This window comes from Alternaria atra (assembly GCF_907166805.1).
Source record: "Alternaria atra isolate CS162 genome assembly, contig: 13, whole genome shotgun sequence".
Taxonomy (NCBI): Eukaryota; Fungi; Ascomycota; class Dothideomycetes; order Pleosporales; family Pleosporaceae; genus Alternaria; species Alternaria atra.
In genome coordinates this window covers 218-23,422 of record NW_025091310.1, presented here as the reverse complement: position 1 = coordinate 23,422, position 23,205 = coordinate 218, and the positions used below count along the sequence as shown (strand labels likewise).

The 23,205-nt window shown below is 50.8% G+C and overlaps 6 protein-coding genes across 6 annotated transcripts; 4 read left to right on the top strand and 2 right to left on the bottom strand.

The window, feature by feature from the left end:
- Positions 1-1,686: 1,686 nt before the first annotated feature.
- On the top strand, positions 1,687-3,386 carry ALTATR162_LOCUS39 (uncharacterized protein; the record flags this gene model as incomplete). Its single annotated transcript, XM_043307632.1, has 2 exons — positions 1,687-2,349; positions 2,436-3,386. 2 exons carry the CDS (start codon positions 1,687-1,689, stop codon positions 3,384-3,386), a joined length of 1,614 nt encoding a protein of 537 aa, XP_043163567.1.
- A 1,141-nt stretch (positions 3,387-4,527) lies between these two features.
- ALTATR162_LOCUS38 (uncharacterized protein) lies at positions 4,528-6,269 on the bottom strand (the record flags this gene model as incomplete). Its single annotated transcript, XM_043307631.1, has 4 exons — positions 4,528-4,924; positions 4,976-5,486; positions 5,533-5,876; positions 5,932-6,269. 4 exons carry the CDS (start codon positions 6,267-6,269, stop codon positions 4,528-4,530), a joined length of 1,590 nt encoding a protein of 529 aa, XP_043163566.1.
- A 970-nt stretch (positions 6,270-7,239) lies between these two features.
- On the top strand, positions 7,240-8,710 carry ALTATR162_LOCUS37 (uncharacterized protein; the record flags this gene model as incomplete). Its single annotated transcript, XM_043307630.1, has 4 exons — positions 7,240-7,329; positions 7,388-7,708; positions 7,773-8,331; positions 8,388-8,710. 4 exons carry the CDS (start codon positions 7,240-7,242, stop codon positions 8,708-8,710), a joined length of 1,293 nt encoding a protein of 430 aa, XP_043163565.1.
- A 3,963-nt stretch (positions 8,711-12,673) lies between these two features.
- ALTATR162_LOCUS36 (uncharacterized protein) lies at positions 12,674-16,201 on the top strand (the record flags this gene model as incomplete). Its single annotated transcript, XM_043307629.1, has 5 exons — positions 12,674-13,354; positions 13,411-14,230; positions 15,780-15,787; positions 15,846-16,128; positions 16,185-16,201. The coding sequence occupies 5 exons, from the start codon at positions 12,674-12,676 to the stop codon at positions 16,199-16,201; spliced, it is 1,809 nt and encodes a 602-aa protein (XP_043163564.1).
- A 683-nt stretch (positions 16,202-16,884) lies between these two features.
- ALTATR162_LOCUS35 (uncharacterized protein) lies at positions 16,885-17,413 on the top strand (the record flags this gene model as incomplete). Its single annotated transcript, XM_043307628.1, has 2 exons — positions 16,885-16,895; positions 16,954-17,413. 2 exons carry the CDS (start codon positions 16,885-16,887, stop codon positions 17,411-17,413), a joined length of 471 nt encoding a protein of 156 aa, XP_043163563.1.
- A 179-nt stretch (positions 17,414-17,592) lies between these two features.
- Positions 17,593-18,685, bottom strand: ALTATR162_LOCUS34 (uncharacterized protein; the record flags this gene model as incomplete). Its single annotated transcript, XM_043307627.1, has 2 exons — positions 17,593-18,137; positions 18,202-18,685. 2 exons carry the CDS (start codon positions 18,683-18,685, stop codon positions 17,593-17,595), a joined length of 1,029 nt encoding a protein of 342 aa, XP_043163562.1.
- Positions 18,686-23,205: the final 4,520 nt, after the last annotated feature.

Genomic DNA, 23,205 nt, shown 5'->3' with positions numbered 1-23,205 from the left:
CTATTTAGTCGTGATGTAGCAATAGGAGATGCGACGACGGAGCCCAAACACTCTCTGGCACAATAGTTACAACACAAAGAACAGCCACCGAGGGGCTTTCTGGCCAGTCCATCGCCGACCAACAATGCTTGCGACGTCCCACATCGACAAGCCTTCGAGCCGAACGACACCACCTCCCTCGCGAATCGAGCCTCAAACATACCCGGCATGCTACGATCGGGGCCACAACATACAGCAGTAAATCAGAAAGCCTTGCCCACTGGTCCGTGCCTCAAGCATGGCGCTACGGGTTTATCCACGATTGGCCAGCTCGGCGGCAAGGCTGTACAGAAATAGGGGATACAAGTGATCATTTTGAAACCTAAATATAGCTCTTATGTCGGTGAATTAGAGGTCAATCACGTTGCTCAGAGTGTTCATCGAAGACATTCAACAGTGGGAGTTGCGTACCGGGACGTAGATTCCTAAGCGCTTCTGCCGTACGTGACCCCAAATCCTGTCTTCTAGTCCCCCGTCTAAGCAAGCCTCCCGTGCGTGCGCCCAGATCCAGGAAGGTGCATCGCCCTTCCCCAGCTTCCACCCGCCTAAGTGTTCCTCCCGTGCGTGCTCCCAAATCCTGTCTTCTAAGGTGCGTCCCTGGGTGCAGAGACACACCCTGTTAAGAGACAGGTTTGCAGTTCGGACCTCCGGCGTCACTCCCTGGCAAGTTCGTGAAGTCGTCGTTGGTTTGGTGCAAATCTATGCCTATTTCTCTTTTAGGGCACGAGTCTCCGACGCGGATCGATGCAGTAGTGGTCATGCTGTCGATCGTTTCGCCAACGCCGTCAAATGACCCTTTAGTGATGCCTCCTGTCTGCTCGGAACTCAGAGAGCCTCTTTAAATATCGGAGAGCTTAGGAGAAAGCGAGATCAAGAAAGATAGCATTGCTGGGCTTTTTCGATTACTTCGATGCAGGAGCGTGCATGCCGGGCGCCCCGAAGGACGGGGGAGGAGATCCCTGCAGGCGGGTTCGAGCTCGCGGGATGGATTAGTGCATCCTAGCCTGTACTACGCTTTACTAGCGCATCTACGTGCATCTGTATTATACTGTAATAAAACTAACGCTATACCGGCTGGTGAGATTTGTCCCCCCGTTTTTGAGATTTGTCCCCCGCGCTAGTGCTAGTGGAAATCAGCTGCCTAACTTAGCTTAGCGCGTAATCCACGAACGCGAGACCTGCGCGAAACCTGCGCGTCTCTGCAGCACATGAAATCGTCCACATCTCTTTTAGTATTAGGATCGTTTTCACTTCCTCTAGCGCCTAAGTATAGAAGACATCCAGCCACCTCCAGATCTTTTATATGACTCCTACGAAGAAGCGTATAATGCTCTTAAGGCGCATGGCATGCAACACGGTTACGGCTTTGTCCTAAAACGGAGTAAACCTCACAATTCCGATGTTAAAACACGATATTACTACCACTGTGACCGATTTCGGAAGTACCAGTCAACCGCGAAGATACTGAGCACAAGCACGCGCTCAACAGAATGTCCCTTTAAGCTGGTCATCTTTAAGACGAAGCACAGCGACCGGTGGAAGCTAGAGGTTCAGGATAAGCATCATAACCACTCTCGATCCATTAACCCAAGCGCGCACAACGTCTATCGCAGGCGAACGTCTGCACAAAAGGAAGTGATCGAATCGATGACGCATGCTGGCGCGCGGCCAATGCAGATCCTAGCTGCAATCCAAAAGGAGGACCATGACACGCTAGTCTCTGCTACCGATATCCGGAGCGAGAGAAAAGCAGTTCGAGAGAAACAATTGAGTGGAAGGAGTCTAATCGAGGCGTTGCTGGACAACCTATCTACGTCAGACTGGGTCTTCGCGGTCAAGAAGGATGACAACAACCACGTCCAAAACCTCTTCTTCGCCCATCAGAAGCAGATTGAGATGCTGCGGGCCAATCCCGATGTGCTGCTGATGGATTGTACCTACCGGACCAACAAGTACAAACTTCCACTACTGCACATACTCGGCTGCACCAACTTGCAGACTTTCTATTCTGCAGGCTTCTGCTTCCTTACCAATGAGACCCAAGCTGATTACCATTGGGCGATCGCGAACTTTCTCCTCAAAACAGGTGTACAAAAGCCCCGTGTGTTTATTAGTTATCAAGAGGAAGCATTAAAGATGACAGCTCGATCGTTGCTCCCAGGAGTTCCTCAACTCTTGTGCGTGTGGCACATCAACAAGAACGTTCAGACGAAGGCGCAACAGACTTGGCGAGATGCCGATGGCGTGACGAGAGAGGAGAAGAAGAGGATCGCAGAATATAGGGCTGGGTTCATGAAGCGCTGGACGCAGGTATGCCCACCCTAACTCTACAATACATCGAAGGAAGCTTTCCTTCGAAGCGTCTTACAAGTTTTTCGCAGAACTGACTCGAGCAGCTTGTCTACGCAAAGAGACCATTAGAGTTCCAACTTAAGTGGGATGAATTACTCAAGGACTACAGCCACCAACAAGAACTTTGCAGGTACCTGCGAGACAACCAATATCTCACACGCACAGAGTGGGCAGCCGCTTGGATTTCGCACCACCGACACTATAACACTATTACAAGCTCGCCTGTCGAAGGGATGCACAAGGTCTTGAAGGACTATCTTATGACCTCAAGAGGCGATTTGCTGCGTGTCGTTGGGAGAATTGAGCAAATGGTCAGGAGCCAATACAACAAATACAGCAAGGACATTGCTTCTTCTAAACACAGTGTTAAGTTTGAGCATAGACTAGAAGCAATGCCATTCCTGCCTCCTGGCATCCACAACGTCTTGACGCCGCCAGCGATCGAGCGCATCAGGCAACAGGACCTTCTCCGCCAGAAGGAGCAGAGACAACATCAGGGCGGACACCCTTGTTCAGGCCTGTTCGAAAAAACGAACGGTCTTCCATGTCGCCATACGTTGCAAGAAGTGGCAGTGGCTGGATCGACCCTACGACTGAGTCATCTGTACGACGATCATTGGCGCTATCAACGCGACCAGGGACCGTCATTTTATTTGTCTTCAAGGCCACACTCTTCTGTCCTGGAACCACTCATCGCTCAAACAAGAGGCGGGCCAAGAAGGAACGACGCATCGACTCGTCGGAATCCATCAGCCTTCGAACAGCGTGTGCCGCCTTCCGTTCCTCGGTTCCAACCTCACTATCAACCGCAAGGTCAGACACTTGCTGAAGCTTTGCAAGAAGCCAACACCTCTGTCACTATATCAGTCCCTACACCTGAACCAGGGATAAATCTAGTCACTACCTGCATATCGGTATCGATTCCTGCCCCTGCCCCTCTACCTCCCCCACTTCACTTCGCTTGTCTCCACCTGTCGCTGTTGCTGGGTCTGTAACTGTGACTCCGCCTCCTGTCTGGCAACCTCCGACGTTAGAAGAATTTCTAGCGGACATTGAACGCCGAAAGTCCCAGCCTGTTCTATATGATTGTAATGACATGATCTCGGCGACCAACTTTCTGGCGCAAACGGGTCAGGAAGGAGACCCGGCAGAGTTAGTAGAAGCACGAAATATGGCTCTAGCTTCGCAGGGACTTCTCAGTTCATGTACACCAACTATGGCTTAGAACTATCATTTTGGGGATATGGAAGCCTTCTATGCTGAGAGATTCGCGCAGGTCGATGCTCAGAATGCGCTCAATGAGCCTCAAGAGGTGCCTACACCGCGGCCCAAACGTGCTGCAGCGGTGGCGGCTCCTGAGGCCTGGAAGAGCCTTGGCCCGCGCAAGAAGCGTCGAGAATAGTAGTTTATAAGTTAACAATATAAACAACTTAGCTTTAATCTTCTTTTAAAAGGTTGAATAGTGATACGCATTAGTTACTATAATTTACGCTCGCGCTAGTACACATGTGATTAGCGCGGGGGACAAATCTCAAAGGGGGGACAAATCTCAAAAACGGGGGGACAAATCTCACCAGCCCGCTATACCTAGGCCGTATCGCGCTCGAAATAAATGTGGCGCATGCTGGATAGCTTTCTAGAAGCATTTAAGTTAGAAGCAGACTAACAAGGGATAATACTTCAGCTTCGCTTGGCATACAGTAGCTTGCAGTAGCGTATGTAGATGTCTTTGTAGCTGTGGCGCACAGCGGCCTATGTGCTCGCTTAGGTTCTTTGTTCCCCGCCCAGCCCTGCCCGAGTTGCTGGGCGAGCACCCTCTTCCCGCCGTTCGCACACTCTTATATAGGAGCTTACAACCCTATAGCTGGTGCGGATTAGCTATCTTCGTTACTAGCGGTGACGACGTTAAGTACCAATTATCTGAACTACTGTTAGACGTCGCTTCTAATCTCTAATATCTAAAGGCGCTGAGGCCGAGTACTGTAGTTATAGTGTTAATGAGCGGGAGATAAGTGGATAGAACGCGAGTGAGATCAGAGGAGCAACAGAAGGGCGGAAAGCGAACACTCTAGTAGCAGAAAACGGGTTCTTTGAAGATAGGCCATAGGCTTATACAACACTGCCAGCGGCCGCTGTCTACCACTTTACAGTCTCCAACACCTTAGCATCGCTCTCCTCCCACGGGTAGTCCTTCTCTGCTGCCCTAATCAACTGCTTATGCTTCTCCGACCTTGGCTTGATCGACGTGCGATACGGGACAGGGTGCGACACAACACCAGGCTCGAATTTGAGTTCCGGCTCCACCGTCTTGCCATTCTCGACCAGTTTCTCAATCTTGAACACTGCCAGCGTCTGGGCGATAGTCATGAACACCGCGTTGTCTGCTACGTAGCGGCCGGGGCACACGCGCCGACCATACCCGAATATCCAATTGCGCGGGTCGGGCTCGGCTTTGTGGGTGGGTGTGTCGAAGAACCGTTCTGGGAGGAAGGTCATGGGTGAGGGGTACACGGAGGGGTCGTGCGTGAACCACCTGTGGTTTTGTCAGTCGGCGTGTGGATCTTGAGTATGAGGTGAACATTACCAGTTGTTTGGGAGCAGGAGCGCGCCCTTCGGGATTCTGTAACCTTGGATGACATCTTCCTTAGTGCTGCAGTGGGGTAGAGCCATGGGGGCAACAGGGTGCCAGCGGTGTGTTTCTTTCATGACTGCTTCGATGTATGGCAGCTTCTCGCGGTCAGCGGTGACAGGTAGACGGCTCCCTCCGATGACATGGTCAAGTTCCTCTTGAGCCTTTTTCTGTACTTCCGGGAACAGTGTCATGGCCAGGAAGAAAGTCATTAGGGAGGAGACAGTCGTGTCAGCGCCGCCCAAGTACATGGAAGACGCCGACCACTTGTGGATACGCTCCATCTCCGGATCGGAGCCAATGTTCTCGATTGCCTGAGACAGGAAAGAAGTTTTGTGCTTCTTTTCACGCATTTGCTGCTTGACGAACTCGTATGGCTGCTCCGTAGTTTGCTTTAATTGAGCAGCCATTTGATGAGCTGTGGCCTTGAAACCTGTTCCAGGCATCCAGTCCGGTACATATCTCACTTGTGGTGTCAGATCCCTTTTGTGCGTCTGCTTGTGTGTACTTACAGAAAGGCATGATATCCACGGCCCACTTGCCAGGCACCGTTGCTTCAGCGAATCCTTGCATAGTCCTGCCGGCCATGTCAACAAAAGGGTCCTCGCCATGCGCATTGGCTGTGTAGCCATAAGTGATCTTGAGTATAACAGCGCCAGCTTCCCTTTTGATGTGATCAAACAAATTTTCCGGAGAGTCCAACACATTGAGGAGGAAGTGAGCGGCTTCTGCTTCCTGGACGCGATCGAACACTTGGAGAGACACACTGCTGCCGGCAACCTTGGCAATGTTCTTGCGATGAAGCTTAAAGGTGTCTGTATAGCCGCTGAAAGCAAGTGTGTTTTTCCATCCAATCCTGGGCGCTCTGTCAATGTTCTGTGCAACTGCGTTCTCTTTGGGACTAAGCATACATCTCACTACTGAACACCATGTGCGGGCGGGCGGAGTGTATAACCGATCGGTCTCTCAAGAGCTCAAGCGCAATTTGCGCATCATTGATGATCACAAAGGTCTGACCCAATACTGTAACAGAACTTATTGGGCCATAAAGATCCTTATGCTTTAACCAATGGTGGCACTCCAGCATTCCGGGCTTCGGCAGGTCATTGACATTACCAAGAATCGGGATGCCTTTGGGACCCGGAGGTAGCGGTCGGCAATGATTATTCGATCGCACCAGGCGGTTGACCAGGTACGCAGCGATGATTCCGAGAAGGACAACAAGACCAGTAGACGACGCGAAAGCCATCCTGAACGCAGCATTCCAAGAGACAAGGTTTGAGAACATGCAAAAAGAAAGTCAAGAATACAGCGCTAAATCGCGATTGCCCCTGGAAGTTGGGGTTATTCTTGGCAGTCGAGAACGAAGACTCGAGACCCCTATTACCGACGGTAGACCTCGGACGGTGGAAGGCGGCATGAAGTCAACGCTTGCGGCACGGAAGTCTCCTACCGATGGCGGAAGTTGTGGAGGAGCTTCAATCCGCCTTGGCTGATAAGTGCCATTTCCTGTTCCAATCGCAAACGGGAGTGACATCTTTAGTGGCGACACGGGTTGGAGCGAGGCTTCGGGCCAGGAGCCGCAGGCCGCGACGAAGCGTAGGATAGGGGTATCCACACCGCTTACTATGGTATCAGGCAAAAGTTTTGTATACGGGCCACTAGTAGGGGTCTATTTTAACAGGGGCTTAAGTCACGTGCCCTCGCACAAACATAATTATGTAAATTATTTTGACTGGTGGGGAGCAGCCCGAAACCCCACTTGACTAGCGTCTCCACGTACAAAACTCTTGCCTGATACCATAATATGACACCAGTGATTGCTTGGGGCATAGTGCACAGGTCAGTGACTGCCCAGGCCGGCCTAAACGCCTGTCACAAGCAAGGCAACAGACTACCTTGCCGTTGGGCTACAATCCCTGCTGTGTTGCACGCCAGGCTGTATGCTCGCATTAAACTAGCGGGCACAAGCTTGCTAAAGCGGGGAACGGCCACCAAGCCGCTTCGGTCGTATTGCTTCACCGCAGATCTTCCCATCATGCCGATCGGCAGACCTCCGTAAAAAGCAAGAGTTCGACGAGGGGCATGTTTTCTTCCTCTTTCTGAAACGTGCTCCGTACGAGACGCTCCACATATATTAGGCCTAACGCCAACTCCTCAGACGTCGGGCAGCGAAACGCGCTCCACTGCATTAACATTATCGCTCGCAGACGACAAAGATGAGACTCAGCGTTCTCGTAGTATTCGCCTTTTTCTTGACAGGCACCTTCACCCAGCAAAACTTGTTAGACCGACTACCTGGCTGCGCTGTATGCTTACGTCCGCCTTTTCCATTCGTAACGGGACGCGACTGATTCAGAATACTAGTTGGAATGTCTTGAGGCTACTTTGCCTACGACGAACTGCTCACCAAGCGACGTCGACTGCCTCTGTGCCGATGCAAACTTCATGGCAGCTGCTGGCGCTTGTAATGCGGCCAACTGTACTGTGATCGAGATGCTACAGTCCACCAACGAGACTTATTCCGCCTGCGGCATTCTCGTACGCGACCAGTCTGCCACGTTGATGGGAATGGTCGCTTCTTTCGGAAGTCTGGCCTTGTTGATGGCTGCTCTGCGGGTGGCTGATCGAGCCATCTCCGCGCATGCGCAGCTAGGATGGGACGACTTGTTGATTAGTCTGTCAGGAGTATGCAACAATATCCTTACGTTGGCTTGTGTTGTCAAATATGCTGACGATTAACAACCTTTAGGTCTCGTCCATCGGAATGAATGCGCCAGTCATCGTAGCTGCTACTTTGGGTTTTGGAAGGGACATGTGGAGCATTCCACCTGACAATATCACCGCTAGCTTGAAGTGGCTGTATGTCGCCTACTTCATGTACCAGGTCGCCGAAGCCCTTTGCCAGCTCTCGATCCTCGCCTTCTACATCCGCATCATGGTCGACCCGAAGTTGCGGCTAGCTGTCTGGGTTCTGATAGGACTCGTCACCTGCTTCGGGCTTGGAAATACATTTGCCATGATCTTCCAGTGCATGCCCATTCCCTTCTTCTGGGACGGCTGGAGGGGGGAGATATCCGGTAGATGCGGCGTCAACGTGCAGTTGTTTGGCTTCATTCGAGGTGGCGTCGAGATCCTTCTCGACTTGGCTATTCTGATTCTACCTCTGCCCATGCTGGCCAAACTGAACATATCAAGGAAAAAGAAGCTCCAGATCATGTCCATGTTCTGTGTCGGTTTCATCATTACGATTGTCAGCTGCCTTCGACTCCAGGCCTTTGTGCAATTTGCTAAAACTCAGAACCCAACCTGTATGTGTCCACCCCAGCAGCGCTATGATCTTAACCGCTAATGTTATGTCTCGCAGACGACAATACTTCCGGTCTTTATTGGTGCGCGACCGAATCCAACCTCTTTACAATCGTTGCCTGCATGCCAGCCATGCGTAGTATCCTGCATAAGGCATCGAGGCGCTTCCGCGACATCGGCAGCTACGCAAGTAAGGGTCACTACGGCCGTGACGGCCTAGGCAAAGGGTCGTACTTGCGTCATGACTCCGAGCAGCAGCAAAGGTCTAGGTCTGGCAGTCTTCCATTTGGTGTAATCTCTAAGTCGACTGATGTGAACATTTACCACACAGAACGATCGGATTCGGATGTTGAGCTAGTTGATCGCCCACCTGGTACCTGAATTGAATACAGAGAGGTGCTCCAGTCTAGCACAAAATGCAATGAAAAAGAGCATCCTATGATTATTTCTCATTCTAAGTCAGATCCAGAAGGTGGTTACAAATTGCGATGCGGAGAGGTGTATATATAGTGGTGCCATAGCCGAGAGATCCCACTCAGGAGGATGATATCGTTATCGATAAGCAAGTTTGGGATGTTCTATCCCCAAACCCTTGCCGGTTAGCGTTCCAACTACACTCGTAGATCGACTAAATCTTCGCAGCCCGCGACCAGTTGGAGCATGTTCCCAGCCGGCCTATACCACGCTCGCTCCGCACACGCGCAGAAGTCTACCGCGTACGTTGCTCCACGAATGAGACGGTCGATGGTGGACGGATCGAGGCAACAACAAAGCGTTGGAAGGATGACGAATGACAAGGTCATCGAGCCAGAGGCATGACGAGGTCACGGTTGAGGTGGTGGCGCTTTGTAGCTCGAAGAATAACGTGCTAATGTCCGTCCCTGGGTCGCGAGACACACCCCGTGGCGAGACAAGCTGTAGGCACTTCGAGATCAAGCAACTATTATTTGTTAAGCGCTTTGGATTTTCGTGCGCTCTTCTTTTATATAGTTGTAGTCCTTCCCTAGACTGCTCCCGTCCTTGTGGACACGAAGATTACAGTAGCGTTGATGCCTGCGCGCCTGATAAGGTGAAGCTATTTATTATGCAAGAATCTAAGCCTACGCTTTGCAGCACTGCGCTTAACCCCTAGTAACCTCTTTGGGTAATAGAGTGACTTATCTAGGCTTCTACATGTTACCATGGGAGTAAGATGTTGCCATCAGCCTTGTGGTGATTGTGGCGCACATACTTATGCATAGTTGCTACCCTGGTTAGTACTTTAGATCGAAGCAGCTTTCTAACCCGAATGGTGCGACAGTAGACCCCACATTTCTTACGATTGGTATGTAATTTATTTTGCGTTGGAAAGCCGGTTCTTGTCGCTGTGCATTTCTGTGGCTGTGTAGCTCTGCATATCGCAGACTAACTAAGGATAGCTCTGTCTAGGTTGGCGCCAGGCCCGGGCACCTTCGAGCGTCCCAGTCGGATATCTTCAATCTGAGCCGAAAGTGTAGTGCGATTTCTCTCAGAGATGTTCCAACCCGGCTTCAGAATCTGATGAGCGCATCAATCGAAGAAGTAGCTTGGCATTATCAGAAAAAGCGCATAAATCGCAGAGGAAGCGCATCCCAAAGAGACCCGCTACTAATAGAATAATTAGAGGCGGCAATAAAGGCCGCATGAATGAAGAAGCAGCGACGGAGAAAAGTCGCCTTATCCGTGGCTCTCTACATACAAGTTGTTCACAGAATGGAATGTTGTACGTATGACGAGCTGAGGGCCACCGCCTTGGCCGACTAGCGATGATTGTTGATTCGCCACGGGTACAGTGTCCGTGCACCCAACGCCCGGAGTCACCGGACGCCCGCTCCGAGCCTTGAAGCCCATCACAGAGATGAGGCTACAGAGCCACGTACAATAATTATTACTACGAAAGTCTTTGGTGGAGTACTCTATAGACATATGCGATCAAGTTCCTCTATATATATTAGTTATATAAGGTGGCGGTGCGGCCGCTACGTGTAGTGTGGGTTCGCACGGGCGGAGGAGGCGTCGCAGGCTTCGGGCGACTACGAGCACCTACAGCACGACGCGCAGGCTTTGGTTTGACTACAGAAGCTTTTGAGGTTGTAGATTTGCCTCTTTGGGACTGTTGTATACCTTTTGCAGAGTCGCGAGCCTGTTTAGCAGCGGCTCTGGCAGCCTTCCGCGCGTCTATTGCTCGGCGTTCCTCTGCCTTAACCTTTGCACGCTCTTCCTTCTCCCTCGCCCGCTTTTGACGCTTCTCTTCCTCAATCTTCTCCTTGTATAGCTTATTAGCAGCTGCTAACTCCTTCATCTCTGCCTTTCTTAGCTCTTCTTCCTCCTTCTCTTGCTCAGTAACTGCCATGCGGACGCGCGCCTCTTGAATAGCTCGAGGAGACCACACTATCGCCCCGCCGTGATACTCCTGGTGCTGTTGCAAGTCTAATTGCCTGCTAGGTTGCTTCTGACGCTTCTGTTTTAGGTATAGCTTCTGCCGCAAGCCTTCTAGTTCGTTGTGAAGGAGCTCTACCTGTGTCGATAGGTGGTGGATAGTTTGGCTAAGCTTCCGTGCACCTGCACTGCGAGGATCCTTCACCTCTGCATGCAGTGTAGTGCAAGCTCTAAGCTAATCCTCTGCAGAATAGGCTGTAGAACTAGAAGAAACTGAGCCTGAGTCGCTAGGTGTTGCGTGGCGGAATCTATCCAGTATAACGTCAGGGTTCATCGGGCTTATCCCTGTGGCAGTGAAGGCGTTTTGTATAAGCTCTTCCTTAAATGTGTGCACCTAGGCAGGCCAGAATAGGTGGAAGAAGTCACCTTTCGTCAATGGCGATAGGCCTTGAGACTTCTGGAGGTAGTCATCGAGCTCGGAGGCGTAGGCGGAGGAGAGTGGCTTGAAGCAGACTACATCCAACGGCTGCAGCGTCTGTGTACTATGAGGTGGCAACACAGCGAGTATAATTCGATTTTGATCGCAGTAGTCAATGAAGTCCTGCGTTAGGTGACTCCCGTGGCCATCTACTATCAAAAGCCTGTAACTTCTGCGCGCCTTTGGCTTTGTATAGCGGTTAAATACCTGTTCAAGCCAAGCCAATCCAATATCATTATTTGTCCAGCCAGTAGGCGAAGAAGCCACGTGAATTGGGTGTGTTTCTGCCTCAATATCGGCCACCCAATGGCTCTGGATTGTGGAGTTTTTTGATGCGAATATGATGCCAGGAGGCAGAGCAGTACCATGTGCGCAGATTGTAGCCAACAAGCTCACCCACTCACGTGAGCCATCTTGACGAGCCTGCCTAACCTCCTTCTTCTCATATTGACGCCTACTGAAGATGCGCTTCGACCTTCCAAGTACCCCAATTGCGAAGCCCTTCTCATCCATATTGTACGTATTCTCTGGCTCAACGTCATACTCAGTGATCTTCTGCTGCAGTAGGTCAAAGTAAAGCTTATACTTATATCCAGACTCAGCGTTATGGCGATTGGAGTCCATACCCGTCGCCCAGTGGCAGGTGAGTCGGTCGCGGTGACGGTGCAGGAAGCGTGTAACCCAGCTATCAGAGCAAGGATCCTGGGCTACTTTAGACGCGAAATTTTGTACCATAGCTCTCGTAGGTGGCAAGTGACGCGCTGACAGTGTTTCTATATACTGCACAAGATCTGCTTGTTGTTGTGAGGGTGAGCTTGTTGGTTTGGGTCAGCGACGCCTGAGGGACCTGCACACCGCGGTGCGCGGGACAACGTTGTGCGCGAAACACCGTGTTTTTGAGCAATATTTGTATAGACAAGTTTATTGCCTGGGTCTAAATTACGAATCTCTGTAAGCGCATCTTGCAGGCCTGGCATGGTTGTTGAGTTGTTACGCGTTGAAATACTGTGTAGATGTTGCGTGCCGGGCGTTCAGTGACTCCGGGCGTTGGGTGCACGGACACTGTAGTCTTGGCAACCGCGCCGCTGCTGAGTCCAAGCGACCAGCTGCTGAGCACGACAACGACGGTTCCTCGACTTCACAACGTCACGCGACATGTTGCCATGTCTTCGCTGCAGGTCCCTTTTGTGCAGCATCACTACGTCACATCGCTCTCCAGTTTTGCACACTGTTCCCTGACACCAACCGGGAGGAAGCCCTTTGTGCTTGCGCCCTGCCCCGTTACGCTTTTGAAGCCTACCCAAATGCTAAGAACGTACGCATCGGAAGCAGAAATGATATCGGGAAATATGTGAAGCAAACACACATACACACGCACAAATATACACAAATCGTACGGTCTTCAAGCAGCAGAGTCGGTTGCAAGAAATCTGGCCAATTTACATCAATACCTACTGTCATATTACGAAATGGTTTCGAAGCGAGCAGCAAACAAGCGAAAACGGACCTCGAACACTCCCGTCCGAAACAAGCGACGTCGAATAACACAGCTCGCCCACACCAACGCCTCTGAACCCCATCGAGATCATGGGCCTACTAGCGAAATATTCTGGGCGGCGAGAAGGATCCTGAAGGACAATGGATCGTGTTATCTGGTCGAATGGGAGGGCATCGACCCAGGGACGGGACGTCCGTACGAGCCGACGTGGGAACCGCACGATTTTGTCACTCCAGCCCTAGAAGCAGAGTGGGAGGAGATCATCGCTGCTCGAAGCACCGTTACAGGACATACCCGCAGTCAAGCCCAATCGTTTGAAGAAGCCGATAATCGAATGCAGCCCTTGAGCGGATCGCCGGGACTAGTGACGTCTGGGCAACCTCCGACGAAGAGGGTACCTCAATGTCAAAGCGTCCCGACAGCTTTTCCGCAGCAAATGCATCAGTCACAGCGTAGTTCCAGTTCGCTCTCCCTAGAGTCACAGCAAAGTGCGTGTGCGTTAGAGGATAGGAACTCGTATACGTGCGGTGTTATACTTGCTAGGCAGAACAACGTCAATTTGACACTCAGTACTACGACTACACTGGAAGAAACATCGGGCTCGAACCAGCGGAACCCAGCTATCGCGAGAGGTTCTGGCCATACAGATGAAGTGATTTGACCTTTCTCCCATAACGCTAGCATGGCTTGCTGACCATGTGTCCACAGGATTTGAGCGCTACGGATCCGGCCGCGCTGGGTTTGCGACACGGTCTACATGCTCAGTCTTCGGCTTGCATCGAGAAGGTCGGTAGTGTTGGCATTATGCAACTATCGTCGCACCCTGATCCTGTAGGGAAGCTCCAGGACGCAGGATGCAAGGAAAGTGAGCTCCCGGAGAACCCAAGTCAGGAAGGGCTAGAGCCATTGGAGCTGGCTAGGCGGGAGCTACCAAGAGCCCATGCTTGTACGCTTGAAGAGAAAGGTTTACCTACGTCTGCATTGCTCACAACCAGGAAGCCCTTGGAGACACAACAACAGCAAGAAATGCAGGGCGAGCTGGAGATCCTGGGGGCCATGCCGTCCGCACCCGCCAATGAAGTTGTTCACAAAGAGCCGGAGCTTCAAGCAGAAGCCGAAGTGGTGTCTTATACAAAGACGTGGAGGGAACCCGTTCTCGAAAAAGCCACACTTGTTCTACTGCTAGGCGGGACGGTCGAGGAGCAAAGCCAGGCACTGGTGAGTTCAGAACGATCACCAGGACGACTTTCCAAAGATTGCTGGACTCATGAGAAGGCTGTGATACAACATGCACCGGCCGAGCCCGACGTAAGCGATGAGCCCACAAGGCTTTTAGCACGGTCCGAGCGGTCAATATCATCATCTTCAGAACAGAGCGAGTCCAACCTGCAGAACCTCAAATCGCGCGCAGATACTCTACCTGTTTTAGCAATAGACCGTACACTGGTTGCACCCTCGGCGTTATCCTCACAGCTAGGGTTGAGGCTAGATACTAAGATCACAGCCGGGCAGGCGTTTGCCAAGCAGGGTGTGAATGCTCCGGCTAGGGGTAGAGATGCCAAAACGTGCCCTTTGCCTGCAGCGGCTCTAGCAGTGTGTGCACGCCATACTTCGGAGCAAAACAGCCTCCCGGAGACTGAAACTGGAGGTCTTCCGGCCCCGCCGGCTTTGAATCGGAGTGTCAGAGATCTTGAGGTTGTACCTGATCGGGAAGTGCAAGTTCGTATTGCAAACAGCATGCACACTATTGATGGAGAGCAGACTGCTCCTATTACCCGTGATTCGTCCACTTCAAAGCCACCAAATTGTGGGGAAGCGGATCAGGATTCTGCGTCCAGGCGATATAAGAACAGCTGCCGCACTGTCAACCACCCTATCTCACCTGTAATCGACGGTGTAGACATATCTCCAACAAGCCCTAGTAGGGGACCGCGATCGACCCTTGAAAGAGCAGATCAGTTTTCAGATGAACTAGCTGTGGCTCTACGACCTCTACTAGAGCCTTCCGCAGCTGCGAGCTGCAGTGGTTCACCCATCTACCAGAAAAGGTTGCACAGCATGGAGCTTGCACCGCAGCACATACAGCCCCCAGTAGATTATCGCAGGTATAGCGGGCGATGGACTACTCGGTCCCACGAATCACCTCAGGGTGACATCCAGTTATTACAGCATCGCGATGCTTGCGCAATGAGCCCAAGTCACAGTAACACAACACTATTTTCTGAGCTACACATCCCCATGCGTAGGACAGATTGGAGCAGCGCAGAGCGAGCAGTTGCAACAAAGCCAATGCAGTGTGCTGTCTTGGTCGAACCGAGGCGAAAGAAACCACTCATGAAGCGGGCCAAGACTGAGTGTGGAACATGCAGAAGGCGTGAGAAGAAGTGTGATGAAGCAAAGCCTGAATGCAACAACTGTACACGTATCGGCATCATCTGCCAAGGCTACATGGACAAGATGATGTTACGAAAGAATGAAATTTCAACGTCTCTACCTTCATTATCAGATCCAACGCGAATGCACATGGATGCACATCAGTCTGAAAGCAGACCACGCCGCTACGATCTTGCATATATACTTAATGGCGAGCCCGGCCTCGGTAGCAGCCAGAGCATCCACGAAGACACCCACGCTCCCGTTCAAAGTGCAGACACTGTTGATGGTGGCGTTACTGTCGAACAACGCAGGTTTCCATCCCCTGCATCAAGCGGGGGAACGGGCAGGCATGATCTGTCCCACGTATCGTGTCTAAGAGAGCAGTCATATCCGCCTGCTCATCATCCTCAATCTCCGCTTGCGCCTGTACCTGTTTACGAGAGGGACGTATCTAACAAAGACTGTCGAGTGATGCATCCTATCCAAATCCTACCTTCGTTATATCACAACCCACGCATACATGATCAGACAGCGCAAAGTGTGGATCGTGGCACTGCCAATCCTTTGTAGTAGCATCCGAGGCTCACCAACAGAGAGCACAGTCACCGCGGGTTTTATTGTCAGCTATCCCAACTGCTGCACCGCCAAAGCCATCGCTATCTTGGCGTAAACAAGCACCAAGTCTCCCGAAAACTGAGAAGCAGAAGATGTAAGATGAAGAGCCTTTCATGCCCTACAGCACTCAGTTAGTTGACGATCGAAGGCAGTGCGCAGCTGTACTATACCGCTTCAACACCGTCGATGCCGTACCCGAGGTCGTGCAGCGTGTGCGTGAGCGCTATTTCAGAGCGGCTATAGAGGCAGCTTGGACTCAGCCTCGTTGCGGAGACCGTCCGGTCGGCGGTCGGCTTGGTAGTAATACACACGTTGCTATACCGTTTCACTGCGACTACGGCTACAACGTCTCTATTGGCGACAATGTCATAATCGGGCCTGATTCCCAATTACTTGATTCAGCCAGGATAAGCATTGGAAGAAACACCAAGATTGGTAGGTGTGTTACCATTTCGACTTTGAAAGCACCGACTGATATGAAACCATCGAAGACGGGCTACGGCCTTGAAATCGCTAAAGATGTCTACATCGGCGAGAACGTCTATATCGGTGATTGCTGCGTCGTAGGAGCCGGAGTGCGAGTTGGTGACGGTGCCATTATTCGTTCTGGGTCAATCGTCGTTTGTAACATACCACCAGGCTACATCGCCTGTGGCAATCCAGCCAATACGTACGAGGCCAATTAACGTTAGATTTGAATTTGATCTATCTGTTTGCAACCCTGCTGGCCAGCCTTTCACAGGGGCCACCGAGACCTTTTCCCGCATCTGACCCTCAGCTCCAAGCCTCCCGGTTTGCTATTGGGGATAATTACGACACAACGACCGCTACCAGAACTCAGCAGCCCATGGTCTGCCAATAGGATGGTTCGACCATATTCTTATCAGAGAACCACTCTCCAGTTGCTACAAAACGCGCACACTAGACTCATATCTCGTGTTCTCAGCAGAGACAAAGATTGACTAAAAGTATGGGGGAATTAGACTTTGAGTGGCATAGGGTCAAATTATAAGATGATGCTATAATTCCACAGTTCGCGCCTCCAGGTCAGACAACACTATTCTTTCTCCCTAAAACAATTTTTTCAAATCAACTATTGTCATTGCCAACAAGTCCCTCATGTCTTTCTAAACGAAACCAAGCTTCATCCACCACGGCACCTGGGATGAATCCACCCGCTCCCACCCCGCCATGAAATGGATGTACGCATTACCCTCTTTGCTCCCTTTCTCCCTCCTCTCACTAACTTCACCAAAACAGGGAAGACTACATTAACGCCGTCGACGCCCACAAAGCGCTCGACAACGAGCCCTACTCCAACTGGGTTTCATCCTCGCACATTTTCACCAAATCCACGGGCGAAACCATCTCCGGCGGCGCCGCCTCCTGGACAACGCTCGGCAAAGAGCTCTACACGCCCTTCGCCTCGCATCTGCACGACCCGTTCCTCCTCCTATGTTGGGAAAACGAGGAAGGCTGGGAAATGTTTGGCGCCGCGACGCTGTATTGGAATTTAGCTGTTAGCGGAGATGGGCAGAAGGTGAAGGACCGCAAGGGTAGGGAGTGGGATGGCGCGGGCCCAGCGAGCTTCAAGTCTACGTATGTTAGGCAGGATGGTGAGATTAGGTTGGCGGGGACGCAGATTTTTGCGGATCAGACGGGTGCTATGAGGACGATGTTGAAGAGGGGGATGTTGAAGCGGGAGGATTTGTTGAAATAGGTGGAGAAGAGCGGATTGAGGATGTGTTTTTTGTTCTATCTAGGTGTACGCTGAACTACACGCAGAATCAATATGTATTGTTCACAGCCATAAGTTTGGTTTGGTTTAGTTACATCCTAACATCATTTATTTTTCTAAATAATCGCCTCATTTGTGTCCTTGTTTGCACGTGGCAAATCTCAGGTACAAGCAGTCGGAGGAACAGAGTATGTGTCGCAAGTGTTGTCCCCCAAATCATTGATCCCAGTAGAGTTGTCATAGATAGCGACGTCGTTGTAGAGCAATATATTCTTTCTGATCACATTCTTTGTAGCGATTTCGCCACCAGGTCCCTCGAGCAAGAAAATACCCACGCCTACACCTCCGTTGTTGAACTTCTCGATGACATTTCCCGTGACAATAGTTTCGGTTGCGCCATAGACGACTATACCAGCGCCGTAGATCTTAAAATCCTTGTCGCAACCAGGATTCCGCAGACTGAATCGATTGTCGATGATGGATGTACCCTTAACGCCAGGGTCAGCGGCGGCGCCAACGCAGACGTTGGTAGCTTTATTCCGTTGTATAATACCACCCGGAGTCTGAGATACGAGTGCAGTAAAGTAGCCTGTGATGTGGTTTTCGGAAAGTATAGCGTCAGAATAATCGTCGGCCATCAAGCCAATGTAGTGGATGGCGGTTGTAGAGACCACATTTTTTTGCACGAGTGCCCTTAGATCCGACGCTAAGAAAGCCGTATTGTCCGCCATTAATCAATGTATTCTTATAGATTCGAAGGTTGTAGGCACCAACCGCGGCGATATTCACTCCGTTGAAGCCGATGACTGTGAAACCAGTGACGGAGACGTCCTTGATGAATCCCCCAACAGACTTGATCTCACGATGCTCCTTTACATATCTTTCCAGAACAATATCGTTGCCATGGATACAAATGCCCGCCTCAGTCTCTTTCAGATCCAGAGTCTGAGAAAGACCAGAGCAAAGATTCTTGTCGAAATGAGCGGGAGGTTTCAAGGTTGCACCCTTCTTCCCAACAAGTTTAATTCCAGCTTTCTTAATAGTGATTTGCTCATAGTATGTTCCACCTTCGACCTCAATACGATCTCCAGGCTGGGCTTGATCGATTGCTTCCTGGATTGACTGGTGGGGTTGAACGCGTCTGCAGTCCTGCGTTTTGAAAGGCCCGGCGATGGTATCGTTAACAATGAGAAGGGCTACGATGATGGAGAGCAGACGGCCATGGACCAAAGATAGTAAGATTTGATGGAGCATTTTTATCGAGAGAGATAGTTAAAACTTCTCTTGTAGCAGCTGTCAAGATCGGACACCATGGGAAGGAAAGGAGAACGAGAAATAGTATAAAGAGTTCATTCCCTTGGAACTATGACGATGTTCTAAAGAGGGGTCGTGATTTCAACTCTCAGCCCCAGCTCAGTAATTGTAGAACACACCAATCGCATCCCTGACAAATATCCCTCGTCAAGACATTCGACCATAGGAGCAGCGCATACCCCTCTTTTACAACTCGTCCTCTCTCACGAGCTCAACAAATATGGCAGTCTTAGTTGCAATTGTTGAAATTCCGATTCAGAGCGAGATTTTCGATTGTGGAGTGATGGCTTCAAGCCTCCACTACATGTCACGGGGGGTACAGGCAGGGCCGTCTAGGTGTCTCGGCAGTAGATAAATAGGTACAGGTCTATTCTATCTAAGAATCTTAACAGGCAAGAAGAAGACAAGAGGTAGCTCTAGGAGCTTCAGACGGGACGCGCATGCGAAGGAATTTCAGTGTTGCAGAATCCAGGTGCGCTAGCGAGCACCCGGATTCTATGCAACCAATCAGAACCTGGTACCGCTCTTGGCGTTCCTCATCAGCCAGCGCCGTAACACCTCACATGTTTTAGAAATAGGTTCTACTTACCGTGCGATACAAGAATTAAGTGTAAACGTTACACATCTGCCTCGCTTTAGCTAGCAGTAGGTACGTTGAAAGCTAATGCACCTCGTTAAAAGTCCGTCAACTTACACCTTGTCATATCATGATTTTTCCCGAGCACCATAGTTGCTAACAAGCAAATCAAGCAAATATAAGGCACTCTATTTGCTTGATTTGGGTCTCTCCAGGTGTCGTATTTGATTTGCTTGTTTGATAGGCCCATACGAGCGTATTTGATTGATTGATTATTTGGTTATTTGGTTATATAGTTGCCGTTTTAGGAAGGAGCAGCATGTAGTCCCTAGCTGTCGTGATTGCCCGTGTAGTTGCCCGTGTTGCTACTATCGCCGTGTAAAGCTTTTAGCTATATTTCACAAGCTAAGTATACAACAGCTAATGGGATATACTTGCCCGTTAATTACCGTCGTCATCGCTCGAAGCTTGCCACTCGTCGAGGCTATACAGCCTGTCAATGTCGCTGTTGCTAAGTGTATCACAAACCGACTGATTAGGTAAACAGACGCCAGCGTTCATTCAAGCTCGTATACATTGAAGCGCGGCGAGTAGTTGCGACCCAATACGACGGCGTCGAGGTGCGAGGAGATCCCCAAGCTCGCTGAACATGCGCTCACACTCGCAGCTGCTAGCCGGTATACTTAATACATCGAGCGCAAAGCGCGCGAGGATAGGATACTTGGGTTGAAGCGCAACCCAGTATTTAATCGCGCTGCTGTCCGCGCTCTCGTACTGCTGCTTCGCCCATTTTGGCTCGTCTCGGCGCCATTTCTCGTACTCGTCAAGATTGCTGTCGTCGTCTGAGTTGTCATCCATAATAGCGGCGATAGCGTCGTCGATAGCGCTCGTGATAGGCTCTTTCCGGCGAACTGGCGGGGCTCCTTCGAGTCTGGTACTCACCCCAGAGTTGCTGGAAACCGTGATGGGCAGCAGTAAGCCACTCAGGCTTCTCACGCCACGCCTTGTCGCAATAGCGCTTGTAATATGGGTGTAGGCAGCACGCGGCGTAGTACACGGGCGACTCGTCGAGCTTCTGGTAGTAGTTGCTAAGCTTTGCCCAGGCAGCCTTCGTATTAATTACGAAGTGATCCTCCGGCGCGTTAGGTTGCTCGAAATCGACGCAATCAAAGCCTCGAATCCGCTCCTCAAGGCTCTCAAGAAGGTATTCAAAGACAGGTATAACCTCATATATTGCCCCAAAGCGACCAGCCTTCCCGCGCCCCTCTAGTCGCTTTGTGGCCATCTTTAGCGGCTGGAGGACCTGAACATAATCAGCGATTACTTGCCAGTCGTGGGCCGACAGCCCGCCCGACCTCATCCATCGCGGCGCGGTGGGCATCTTGTTATTGTGCGCCCTAGCATAATCGTCGAGGCGACGCTAATCAGCAACATGGTAATTAATATACGAGTTAAACGCTCCTTGTAGCTGTACAGCCCGCTCAAAGGCTGAGCAGAAGGAGTTCCAGCGTGTAACGACAGGCTTTACAGGCTCAAGTATTTTGACTTTCTCGCTAGATGGCAGGTCCTGGTTAGCGATTGTTTGAAAGCTGGAGAACGTCTCGTATTGCTGCGGCGTTTTGATGTAATTGATAGCGTCGATAAGCGCACCGAGCGGCCTATCCTTGCGCCAGTCACTCATGAGTTGCTCCTCATCCTAAACAGCGAAGTTAGTATTACTTGCGGTGTTAAGCTGCCTAGCGAGACCTACTGGTATATTAGAGTCGTCGTTGTTAAATGCGTCTTTGTTTTGTAAGCCTAGGACCACATCACATGACTGCTCTGCAGGCATGACTAATGCGTCCGACTACTTTCGAGCTCAGATCACATACTTGTACATACACACAACAATACACACATACATGTGACCTTATACTACGACCACCCTATGCTTACATGTTTACGCCAAAAATAACAGCCTGGCCGACGAGATTAATCGTGTGAGCGCTACAACGCAGCCGTCGGTGGCTTGGCAAAAACCCGTACTTGCTACCAAGCCTGGCGATAGCTGCGTCGTTGTTGTACGCGTTGTCGAGCATAAAGTAGCCCAGCTTCGGCGCTGTTATCCCAAACCCTAACAGCGTCTTTTCAACGCAATCAGCTATCCTATCGCCTGTGTGAGCACCTGCAAGCTGCGGTAGGTCGATAGCAACGTCCTCGAGGATGCCGCTGGCTGATACAAAGTGAGCGACTATACCAAAGAAGCCACGCTTGCCGCCTCTAGTCGTCCAGCCGTCAAAGCTTATATGGATCTTGCTCGCCGCAGTGCGCAGCCTCGCGACAACCTGAGGCTGCATAAACGTATACAGCTTCATTACGTAGCGCGACACGCTCTCATGGTTTGCCCACAAGGCTTTCTCGGCTTCGGGGTTTAAGAATCGTATCATCGATCGAAACGCGGGGCTCTCAAACTGAGACAGCGCGATATTGTTGTCAATAATCCAGCTTACAGCAGCTATTCGAAACGCCTGTATATCAAAACTACCAAGCTCGTTCGCTACGCTTTGGCTAACTCTTACACCAGAGTTAGCTATCATAGTAATCGTCTTCTGCCCACGGCTAGCTAGCTGTACTGGCGCGCCAGGTCTTGATATACGGTGGCGAGAAAGCAGATGAGCTGCTGCTGAGCTTGTCGCGAACGTTGTCTCTACACCAATCTTACCGGCAACGTCGTGCGCTTTGCGAGTATGGCAGAGCCTACAGATCCAGAAGATTCGGCTTGGGTTACTTCTCAAAGCGACGCGATAGCCGTGACCATATACCCAGCTTTTCTTGCGCTTCGATGTACGCGGCGGCCGCATGTACTTCGGCAGGCGCTCCCACTCTATCCCCCCAAAATCATCCGCGTATCCCTCATCGAGACCAGTATCCTCGTCGTCGCTAGATGCTGCTGTTGTTGTTGGGGCCACCGTGGCGGCTTCAGAAGACTCGACGGGCACGGTAATCGCGTTTTGTAGTACCGAATTACGCAGTTGTGTCTCGAAATTGGTGGCCTGGCTAGCAGCATCTAGGGCTTGACGCGTCGATGATGGCTGTGTCGCGTCGACAACTACGGGCTGGCTCTCTGTGCCCCTCTCAGTGTGCCTGCAACGTTTTAACGGACCAGCGTCGCTATTGCTAGACGCGGCCGCGCGTTTGGTGCCTTTCAGCTGTCTCCTCATAGCAATAAGCGCGTAAAAAGATACTGTAGGTAGCTGTGAATGGGCGTTGTGATTAAGAAATACGCGTAGGTACTCTAGACAATAAGCCTAATAGATCAAAACAAACGCTTATTTTGCTTGCTAACCTAAATCTTGGCTTTAAGAAACCATCACGAGATTACCATTACAATATCCTCACCTTTGAGGTCACATATGATATGGCCAGAGAGACGCCCAGACCAAATATATACAATCAATCAAGCAAGTATAACACTGCGTATTTGATTTGTTTGGTTATTTTACAGCTTCATATTTGATTTGATTGATTTGCTTATTTGCAAATAAGCTATCAAATACTTGCAAGTATACTTGCTTGTTAGCAACTATGATTGTTGATCCAGCCAGTAGGAGAGACAGTAATAATCCAATCGCGAGGTAGATCTGCGAACCAGGAGGTAATAAGGACCTTGCCTGCAAAGATGAGGAAGGGTGGGATAACGCGTCCTGTTGCGGCGACGCCTTGTACTAGAGTAACCCACTCGCGATCGCCAGGCTGTAGTTTCTTCTGTTTCCCAGGTTTCTCTAAGCCTGTGACAACAAGCTGAGAGGATATCTTGCCCATCATGAAGCCAGACTCATCAAAGTTCCAGGTATCCTCATCTACAATACCATACTTCGCCTTCATCGATTGAACGAGCGTGAAC